At 46.5% G+C, this 11,560-nt stretch overlaps 1 protein-coding gene across 1 annotated transcript in view; it reads right to left on the reverse strand.

Annotated features, from left to right (window-relative positions):
* The window catches only part of pi4kb (phosphatidylinositol 4-kinase, catalytic, beta), a gene marked incomplete at its 3' end in the record, with an annotated part of 55,040 nt that overhangs the window by 2,051 nt on the left and 41,429 nt on the right, over nucleotides 1–11,560 (reverse strand). Inside the window, 5 exon segments of the mRNA XM_037676050.1 lie at nucleotides 1,167–1,276; nucleotides 1,561–1,788; nucleotides 3,173–3,400; nucleotides 9,059–9,412; nucleotides 9,608–10,265. Coding sequence (XP_037531978.1) covers nucleotides 1,167–1,276; nucleotides 1,561–1,788; nucleotides 3,173–3,400; nucleotides 9,059–9,412; nucleotides 9,608–10,237 — 1,550 coding nt within the window.

Consider the following 11,560-nt stretch of genomic DNA (forward strand, 5'->3'; position numbering starts at 1 on the left):
GGGGGGGGGGGGGGGGGGGGGGGGGGGGGGGGGGGGGGGATGCCAGTTAGTCCTGGCAGGCCCAATCGTATTGTGAGGGTTTGCTGGGAACAACGGGCAGAGTCTCCCGTGAGACGAAACTTTATCTCCCATCCCCGGGAGAACTTTGAACACGTTCCGGGGGAGGTGGGAGACATTGAGACTGAGGTTGTTTTCACACCTGATAGTCTGGTAGACTCCGTTCGAGCTGGTGCGTTTGCATTCACACTGCACTGTGCAGTTGAGCCAACCTGTTTGAACCAACCTATTCCCCCACTCGCCTGTGGGGGTGCTGCACCAAGAACTACTGAAAGAAACGACACAAAAACCTCTGAAGACACGTCTTCTCCTTCTTCTGGAAATAAAAACAAAAACGGAGTGGCATCAAGTTTTAGCAGTTTTAAGAGTTATATTTTGTCATTTTTCAAAAATGGACTCAGAATGAGCAGAAGATGAGGCAGAAGACCACGGAGAATATTGTTTTTCACACAAGGCGGCTGACGGCTCCGTATAAGGTAAGAGAAATGCGTGTTTGTTAGCCCTGCATTGTACTCCACTTCTTGCTTGTGGAGTGGTGCCTGGTCTGTTTACATTCACACTGTACTCGAACCACGCTGGAGTTCAGAACGGTTTTCCACAGACCATGGACCACAGGACCTTAGAACGTTCTTTGTCTACCGAGAACCTTAGAATGTTGTCTACACAGTACCTTGGAACTTCCTCCATCTACATGACTTTTGAATGTTCTTCGTGTACACATACCCTTAGAATGTTCTCAGTTCTTTCTCTGACCTTCGGTGTTCACCTTTGGTGACAAATGTTCTAAGGTCCTGGGCAGACAGAGAACATTTATCCTCTGAACATTTCTCGATCTATACATCAACCTTAGAACATCAGTGTGTCCCCTACCATGAACCACGCACACCCCCTCCCCCCGTCACCACTGATGTAGCGCTAAGCTAGCGGCGCACAATACCAGCGTGCTAGCTAAAAAGCTACAGGCAGCGCTCATGCTGCCTCTTCCCTCATGCTGAACCCTCACGCTGAACCCCAGCCCCCCCCCCCACACACACACACACACTTGAAAACTGTTGGTACAAACAACACACAGCTCAGATGTATCTCAGTCTCTCTGTCAGCAGACAGACCTGATATCTCCGGCAGCGATGAAGACAGGTTCCTTGTTCTCCAGGCTGGTGATGCTGTCCACGGAGAACTGACTGATGTTGTCACAGCTATTGGTGAAGCCTTCTGGGAGCTGGGGGACAGAACGTTAGCAGCATTAATTTGTGGTTCTCGAACAAATAGAACCAGAACTGAGATGGTTCTGCAAACTTCTGATCTGATGTTGTGTTCCACCAGGACCAGAACTCAACCCCTGGTTGTTCTATCATTAAATCAACTGAACTGAACCCACAGCATCTGTGTGCTTTTATAGACCTTTACGTAGTTGGAATGACAACATCAGAACGTTTGTGATCCCGATTAAAAAAAAAAAAATAAATAATGATGATATCACTTCTTCTGTGTGAGGGTCCTCACCTCCACCTGCAGCTCTCCGATGTCGTCCACGGACCAGGCCTCATCGTCGTTGTCATAGTTCGGAACAACAGAAAAGCTACTGGCTCGTTGCTCAGCAGTCATGCCATAGTCGGGCAGGTTCTCAACAGAACGTGTGCTCCTGATCCGGTTCTCCGGGATTCGAATAGGAACATTGGAGGTCTCAAAGTTCTCACACTCCAGAACCTCCACATAGATCAGATATGGAGCCTGAGGGGTGAACAAGTTACTGTTGAGGTCATCATTAGAAGGTTAGAACTTCATTTTTACAGAAAACTGGTACCACAAAACTCTACTCTGGTCTATCTGTAAAGGAGGACTCCTACAGCCAGTTCTACAGAACCTAGAAGCCTGGACCACAGGAACCAGTAGCCTGGACCAAAGGACCCAGAACCACAAGACCCAACCGTCAAGACCACAAGACCCAGGTCCATAGGTGCCAGGACCACAAGACCCAGCAGCAACAGCTCTAGACTCGCCGCTTATGCATTGTAAAGCCCGGTCCGGCCACAGTCAGTTTCAGCTCTGGTTTTGGTTGCTTCCAGCAGACTGCCGCTTCAATGTGGGCGGGATCATCACACAGGGTGAATCTCAACGCAGCAATAACTGCACCTCGTCATTGGTCCACGACACTGGTGCTATTTTTGCGTTGCTACTTTTTTTAAAGAAACATTTTTTTCATTCAACCTTTATTTATACAGGTTAGTTCCCATCGAGCCTCGAGCACTCATTTACAAGAGAGACCTGTTTCAGACAAACAACATATTAGATAAGGAAAGGGAAAACATGAGGAAAAGGTAGGTATTCAAAAAACATGTCTCACAGTGGTCCCTTGACCCCCCCCCCCCCCCCACACACACACACACACACACACACATACACCCTCAGGCATAGCCCTGATAAGAGATGGTGCAGTGTTTATCAGACAGCTCGGTTGAGCTGTGACGGGACATAATGTAAGGTTGCAAAAAAACCTCAGCACAAGAAAAAGCAGCATACATCTGTATGATATAAGACATATGCATGTGGAATGGGTGGGGTACCCAGCAAAAGCCACCCAAGTGAGCAACACAGCCATTAGTGCCTTCACATTTCCTAGGTTGTTGCACCATGGGGGAGGCAACGTGGATGCATGAGGAGGCCGACAAAGGCAGTGAGTTTGTCCGTGGACACTGCCAGATAGTCCTCAATAGTCCTGATAAGAGATGGCACAGTGCAGCTCTCTCTATCACACAACCAGCCAGAAGCACGTAGCTGAAGGAGAAGTAGGTACGCAGCAGTCGCTGGAAGTACCACTCATCTGGGACCCGTGGGCCAGAGGACCAGCCAGCAGTCTGCTGATGTCAAATCTGCAGCACCAGCCCGACCCCAAATAAAACCCCAGGTGTCTGGGTACCAAAACTCAAGCCGGAATGTGACCAGACTGCCCAAGGCCAGCACTCAAAACCCAGGGCAGAACCCGGGTCGGGCCAGTACAGGCCGGGCCTTATAATGATTAAGGGCCATTTCTTTTTCCAAGTTTCATAAACTGATTCTGAAATTCAGAAATCAAATCAAAATTTAAAAAAGCCAGCAGGAGATCTGTGTGTCTCACCTTGTCCTTGGAGTTGAGGACCACGGCCTGCGTGTGCGGAACCCGGACCACATGGTGGTCGAAGGCGGCGGTGGCGAGCCAGACTCGGGCTGGCAGCTTGTGGTTGAGCAGCGACAGCTCTGAGATCAGCCGCTGGGTTTTCTGTTCTTTGGTGGGGAGCGTGGCCAAGCGCTTCCCGATCCCCATCAGAGACTTGATGAACTCCCTCTGAGGAGTCAGACGAACTGGCTGCACCAAACACAGACACACAGGTGTCACAGGCGGCAAAGGCATCACAGGCATCACAGGTGACACGCATCACAAGTGACACAGGCGTCACAGGAGACACAGGCGTCACAGGAGACACAGGCATCACAGGGGGCTGAGCTAATGCTCAGGTGAGTGACAGATGACAGAGACAGCTGATGTTTGGGGGTCAGGTTTAAAAATTCTGATTTACTTGGAAACGTTGGATTTTAAAGCTGATTTAAATCTCCATCAGAACCAGAAATTCTGAAAATCTGAATCTTTTTTGAGGAACTTTCGGATCAGAACCAGGAGTATAGAACACCTGACACACAGACATTGATCAATAGAAGACCTGACGGCTGAACTGAGATCAGATTTTGATTGATTCACCCAGAACTTCCAACAGAACACAGAGATAGAACCACAGTCTGTGGACTGAACTAGAAACAAAAACCCTCAAGGCACCCCAGAGACCAGAACATGTAGTGTTAGAACTTACGGGCCTGGGTTCAAACTCCAGACTGTCAGTGCTGGAGCTGCTATCCTGAGGGTCAGAGGAAGAGGGTTGGGTTTATCAAACTCATCAGAACCCTTAATCTGACCCTACAAACTGGACTTAAAACCTTCATGCTGCATTTAGGGTTAACTCAGAATTCTAAGTTTTAAAAAGAAACAAGAAAAAGGACCTGAGGAGATGTTAGAAAACATCAAAGGTTTCTCATAAAAACAGTTTAGGTTCTGAACAGGAAGTAGGCAGGTGGAAGTAATGTTTCTTGGACCTTTTCAATCTCACCAGCATGTCTTCCCTGAAGGAAGCTGAGTCGAGAGACTTTGGGGTTGGTCTGTCCATAACTGTGGCTGAGGTCGGTGCAGTAGTTAAAAAGCTCCACAGCGTTTGTGGGCTTGGAGAAGATCCGGTTCCTCGGGGTACACTGTGGGGGGTGCTCTGTGAGTATGGGATTGGGGGCCCATTGTTACGGGCTGTTCAGTTCCTATACATGTGGTGCGAGAGTTTGTATCGCATTGTCGGTATTAAGTCAGACCCCTTCAAGGTGGGAGTTGGACTCAGCCAGGGCTACTCGTTGTCACTGATTCTGTCATAACTTTTATGGACAGAATTTCTTCGTGCAGCCAGGAGGTGGAGGGAGTCCGGTTCGGTGGCCTCAGGATTCCATCTCTGCTCTTTACAGATGATTTGGTCCTGTTGGAGTCATTGTATTCAGCTCTCACTAGAGCGGTTCACAACCAAGTGTGAAGCGGCTGGGATGAGAATCAGCACCTCCAAATCTGAGGCCATGGTCCTCAGTCAGAAAAGGGAGGATTGCTCTCTTCAGGTCGAGGGTGAAGTTCTGTCTCAAGTGGAGGATTACAAGTACCTCAGGTGTTTGTTCACGAGAGAGGGAAGAAAGGAATGTGAGATTGACACAGTCTGATTGGTCCAGCAGCGGCAGTATTGTGGACACTGTGCCGGTCCGTTGTGGTGAAAAGGGAGCTGAGCTGTAAGGCAAAGCTCTCTGTTTACCAGTCAGTCTACATTCCTACCCTCACCTATGGTCACAAGCTCTAGGTAGTGACTGAAAGAATGAGATCGTGGATACAGGCGGCGGTTGAAATGAGCTGAGATAGGGTGAGAATTTCAGTTATCTGGGAGAGACTCAAAGTAGAACCGCTGCTTCTCTGCATCAAAAAGAGCCAGTTTAGATGTTTCATCTGATAAGGATGAACCCTGGGCGCCTACGTAGGGAGGTGCTTCAAGTCCGGCTGGAGAGAGACCCCGGGAAAGAACCAGGACATGCTGGAGAGACTATGTCTCTTGGTTGGCCTGTGAATGCCTTGGAGTCCTCCCAGAAGAGCTGGAAGAGGTGGCTGTGGAAAGATATGTCTGGACCTACCTGCTCAAGATGCTGCCACCGAGACCCGACTTCAGAACAAGAGCGTGATGTGGTAAAATAAGTGATTAATTGTTTGTTGATCTGATTGTGGATGGCGATATGGGTTTATAAGAAGAGCCTCTGGCCCTGCTGGAGTTAGGGCTGAGTAATGAACTTCATTTTTTTTAATGGTACCAACAAAACTGCTTCGGTCAGTGTATGGATCAAAATATGCCTCTTCTTTCAGTGTCAAGTTTTGGTGATTGACTGTAACGTTACACGTGGTTTCAACCACATGTAAAGTTACAGCCAATGACAGCGCTGCAACACAGGAAAAAATAGGAAAACACGTGGTTACACCCACAAACGGGGATCACATAGTTTCTAAAGGCAAGCCTTAATATTCAGTGCCTGACCGTGCACGGAATTTATTTATTTATTTATTTTTTTCGCTTGATGGCCTCCCTTCTCCCCTTACAGCCATCCTCTCCACACCATTATTATGAAATATTTATTATAGTGACTATCTAGTGTAGGTTTTTTTTTTTTTTAATAGGATAGAAAGAAAGAAAAGACAAAGTAAGACTCCAAAATATAAGAAATATACACGGAATTTAAAAGCGTAAAGTTGCTCCATGTTTGACTGCAAAAACAGAGGACTGCAGCCGCCTCCTCTCAACATTTAAGTCAGCCTGTGGATGTTGGAGCCTGAATGGCCTGATTCAAAATCTCCGCAACCGGACTCTGCTTTGCACGGAGGACGGAGCTGTGACTGGGATTTCAACTGGTGTTTTTTTTTTCATTCATTCAACCTTTATTTAGACAGGTTAATCCCATTGAGCCTCAGGGACTCATTTACAAGAGAAACCTGATTTATTAACTAAGAGTGATGACAATAATGGATAACAACGACAACAATAGACAGTTATAAAATAGGCATACAAAATGTTTTTTTTTTTTTACAAATCAAAACAAAATAGCAACCAAAAGGACAATCAAGAGGAATAGTAGTGAAAAAAGAAAAGAAAAAAAAAACAGCTAGATTATAAAGCAATTTAGAAAACTAAAAACAGGAACATGTCTGCATTGGTTGTGCCAGGAACTTAACAGAGTTTTAAAGTCACTTAGAGAGGGCAAGGTCGAGAGCTTCAGATATTTTTGCAAGATATTCCAGGAAACAGGAGCGGAGTAGAAGGTCCTTTTGTCTAGTTCAGTCCTTACTGAGGAAACACTGTTACTGCAACTTAATACGTACATTACGGTGACTAAAACTAGGATCCATGTAATGCTAACTTTAAGATATTAGTGTGTAGCCTTATGCTATGTAGCTAGCTAAAGTCAAAACCTAACTAAAGATTGATGGTAACAGATAAAGCTTAGCTTGTAAAAATATGCTCATCCATCAGGTAAACAGTTCACCTAATGCTCACTGTCTCTCCTCACAGGAGGCTCTGACAATGATGTGAGGAGGACAAAAGGATAAAAGAAAAGTAAGATGGGGCCACAGGACAGACACAAACTTTGTTGTTAAAAGTTTGCTGCTGTTTTCTACAGTGGAGGCTGCATGGTGGAGGTAAGTTGTAAAGGACATTGTTGACCAGTTAAACCTTTATCTGGTTTTTGAGCAATAATAACAACCATGTTATTGTTGATGCTTTGTGTTCTAATGTCAATTAGAGAGATGATAAGAGACCTAAACCACAGAGAAGATTCCAGAACAGATACAGAGGTACAGAAGTCTGCAATCAACCCTAACCTCAGTGAATTCAGTGACCTGCTGATGGAATGTGAGGGACACTATGCCAATGCCATCAAGCTTGGCAACCAGGTATCTGTGTGTGCAACAAGCATCATTCACACCCTTAGAGTGAACATTTTCTACTGCTGGAGACACCGTCAGCCAGGAGCAGGCTTGTTTGTGTCCAGAGAAAACAGACATGTTGATTTTTCTGAAGAAAACTGCTAAGTGAAAAGGTCCTCACTTGTTTGCAACTGTTCTTTTGCACTGGAAATTATTTGTTTATTTATGTAAGAAAACTGTTTGGAATTGAAAAATACTAAAGTTAAAAAAATAAAACTCAAGATTTGTACTGTAATGTGTAATGTAATTTTCATCTTGTTAGAATTAATATTAATTATAAAATTGGTACAGAAAAAAGTACCATTCAGGAACCGACACCGAATTGAAGGTATTGGTACAGATATCAAATTTTTTGAAAGGTACGTCAGTCTGGCCTGGTTACTGAGGAGGTAACACTGATGTGAAACACTAAGAAAAAACTCTGGAGAAAGACAGAGAGTTGTAAATATTGAAAGCAGCTTGATGTATGTTTACATTTTTTACATTTTCCCTCCTACTCCTCACTTATGTTTTTGGGGAGGAGTGTCAATAAAATCACAGCCTTCACACTCCCGACGTGCCCTCCATGATTTTTCCTCATTTTTGGAGTCATGATGATGATGATGATGCTTATGGTGCCCAGGCCCACCGCATGAGTTCCTACGAAGAACCCATGACAAAGAGGAAGAGAGACGACGGACGGGTGGGCTGTGTTCTGGCTCTGTGTCCTCAGAGGGTGATGGACTCTCGTCCTCACAGGTCAAACCTCCTGAACTCTGACTCTGTTTTTAGATCAAACCAGCACTGACAGCCCACTAAAACCAAACAGGAACTATTAAAGTCAAATCAATTGTTCATGTTTTTCTTCCCTTTTCTGATCTAAACGATAATGGCAGCACTTCACAACAAGGCTGCAGCCCCGTGCACCTCCGTCTGCCCTGAAATGTACTTTCACTGTGCTTAACTGTGCAATAACAATAAAGTTGATTCTGATGAATTTTGAGGTTCTGCTGGTGGTGAGTCCCTTTCCAAACAGAGCTACCTGCTTTATAAACGTCTGATGTGATTTCTGTGAAAACAAATGACGGTCTTGAAGTTTACAAGCTGACCTTGGAAATTGTAGATGACGCCTACAGCCTCGCCTCACTTCCTGTCCTCTTCCTGTCTGTCGTCTCGTCCAAACTGAAAACCAAATGCAACACCTGCTGTATGGGTCAACAAACGGTGGGGTCATCATACAGGAAGCAGTGGCACGGGCTGATCCAGTGCATTCTGGGACTTGTAGTTAAAGGTGTTCTAAAACACGACACCGTGTGGCGGGCCTTAGAGGAACCCGGGCATCAGTTTAGTTACCCCTCGAGTTAAACCTGCTCTTACACTGGATAAATGAAACAGAGCTTCCAGAGGAAGTCAGGGGGCTTTATTGTTCTGGTTCTGTGAACATGGACTAATTGTGGTTCATGCAGCTCCTGTTTCCTGGAATATCTTACAAAAACATCTGAAGCTCTTGACCTTTGACCTCTCTAAGTGTCTTTAAGAATCTGTTGGACTCCTGGCAGGGACCAATGCAGACATGTTCCTGTTTTTAGTTTCTACATTCGCCTTAGAATCTAGCTGTTTTTTGTTACTTTTCTTTTAGCCATCCTACACTGTGATCAGAGGAAGTAGGGGAAACACCGGTCCGACTGTCCTACATCCTACAGCTAAATCATCATCCTACTATTTTAAACAAATAGTTTAAAAAAATAAAATAAAAAAACCCTGCAGTATGACTTTTTATAACTGTTTATTGTTGTTGCTGTTGTCCATTGTTGTCATCTTTCTTTGTTAAATCAGGTCTCTCTTGTAAATGAGTCCTCGAGGCTCAGTGGGATTTACCGTCTAAATAAAGGTTGAATGAATGAGACCAGACCTGCATCACTCTGTAAAACCTGCTGAAGACCTTACCTCGTCCTGGCTGCTCTCCACCTTTGGGTTGCTGGCAGTTCTCTTCAGGTTGGTGCTCAGGCTGATGCTAACTGTGGCGTCTGACTTGGAACGCTGATGGGTCCGTTTGGATGGGGATAGGCTGTGTTCTGCTCTAAGAGGCCCAGTGGAGGCCACCGGGCAAAAAGGGGCCAGAGTCAGGGGCTCCTTACGAGTCCGAGGCCCTGCAGGTTTCAGTTCATCTGACAAGATGAGCTTCCTGAGTTTGGTTCCTCTGGAGTAGCGCTGAGTGGAGATGTGCATGTCAGAGGAGTACGCTCCCAGCAGCCAGGCACACTGCAGGCTAAAGGAGATGCTCTGCCTGCAGCGGTGAACCTGCAAGACCAAAAGCAGGGCCAGAACAGCCCACACAAATCAAATGTGCAGTGACATTAGACTCAACTTTAAACCAATTAGCTTCATGTTCATGCAACCTTCAGAGTGATGTCACAGTTAGTCATGTTTGTTCAAAATGATTGACAGTAAAATGCTTCAAACTCAGCTGTAATGGCGCTCTAAGGCCACACCCACCACGTAGGGCTTGATGGCGTCTCCAACGTCCTCATCCATGTGGATGTACATGTTGAGCAGCTGCGGCAGGTAGAAGTCCACGTCATCGTGTGGGAAACTGAACAGTCGGTTCCCGATGTAGGCCTGCACGCCAGGCTCCTTGGAGTTGTGCAGGTACGATATCGCCATGGATACGTCAAAGAGTTTGGACTCAAAGAGGCGCAGCAGCCAGGACTGTTTGGAGGGATTATGTCTCTGCCGCCGCCGGGCGCTCTTCACTGAACCAGGGGCCAGGTCATCCTCGCATATGTGCGGCGGTTTAACGGTGGGGGCTGTGAGGTGAGGGGACCCCTTCTCTTGCTCCACCCTGTTCTGCAGGTGGGTGGGGTCACCCTCCACCTGCTGGAGCTGAACTTTCTGTAGGACCTGCTGACAGGCCTGCTGGGCCACCTCTGCATCAATCACCAGGCTCAGTTCGGCGCTGCCCTCGTTGATTACATCCAAAGGGGGCGTGGTCTGCTGGGTGGGGCCGCATGAGGAGGAGGGGGTGGAGGGGAGAGACACTGAGGGAGAGGAGCTGATGGAAAGGGCGGGGGAGGAACTGTGATCAGAGGAAGTAGGGGAAACACCGGTCCGACTGTCCTCCATCATGAATGCACAGAAGCTCCGCCCACCTCCACTAAAACAGAGAGAAAAGGTCAAAGGTCAGCTGCACATCTGCAGGAGCAGCACAAACTGAAAAACCCTGGAGGTGGGGCTCAACCCTTGTGCTCAGATTACAGACTCTGTGGAGGGATTATTACACGTTCACAGATCATATTCATGGACACGCAGGCGACCTGGGGCACGGCGTAAGCTGTACACTCTAAACACTCCCACAGACTCGGGCGTACTGCGTGTACTCTGTGAGCCGCGCAGACACTGCGCACACTGTCCAGAGACGTGCACACTTCATACTCGAGCGTCCACCATGATGGGCTGCAGGCAGCTCCGCAGACAAGGGGCGTTTACCTTCAGGACCAACGGAGGCCGCTGATTGGTCATTTGCCGACACGCCTACTCGATTGATTGACAGGTCGCAAAAAAACAAATAAATAATAAAAGAGAGCTGCCGGCGGCCCTGGGTAGAGGTGTTCTGTGTTCATATACATTTTAAAGTTTTCTTGTTCATATCTTGGATCTTATTACTGCTTTTCTTTTACATTTTATACTTTTGTTGGATGTAACTGGGACACAGTGTACACAATTACATCCCACCACATGTACCACATGTGGTGCGACTCACAAATAAAGAAACTGTGCCTTATATGTTGTTAATAAAAAGTTGTAAATAAAAAAAAATAAAAAAACAGGCAGTGCTGGTCCTGCAGCCCACACATCAGACCAGCCCACCAGGAAGTCTCCATCATCTGGACAGTTTCTTTTTTTGTGCTGAAATGTTTCACCTTCCATCCAGAAGGCTTCATCAGTCAAGGAAGCACACAACAAAACTGATTCTTCCCCCAACAGCTTACTCCAAAGTGGAACAAACCAGTTATGTTGGTGCCAAGATGGTCTCTTTGGCACGCCTCCTCCTCTGGAGCTGGCCCTCAGTCATGTCAAACTGGTTCAAAACCAACAAAGCCCATGCTCAGTCCATGCTGGTTTTGAACCAGTTTGACATGACTGTTGGCCAGGAAGAGGGCCAGCTCCAGAGGAGGAGGTGTGCCAAAGAAACCATCTTAGCACCAACAGAACTGGTTTGTTCCACTTTGGAGTAAGCTGTTGGGGGAAGAATCCTTGACTGATGAATTTGTTCTGCACTGTTTTTATTGATCTTAATGTTTTAACAACTGTTTCATGTGTTCAAATGTTCTTGATTTTATATGTACAGCACTTTGTGGCAGCTGTGGCTGTTTTAAAGGCTTTATAAATAAAGTATGATTATTAGTGAAGTTCCCTCTAACACGGAAGCTTCGAACTCGACAGGGTAGT

This window comes from Nematolebias whitei, chromosome 5 (assembly GCF_014905685.2).
Source record: "Nematolebias whitei isolate Nwh7 chromosome 5, NemWhi1, whole genome shotgun sequence".
Lineage (NCBI taxonomy): Eukaryota > Metazoa > Chordata > Actinopteri > Cyprinodontiformes > Rivulidae > Nematolebias > Nematolebias whitei.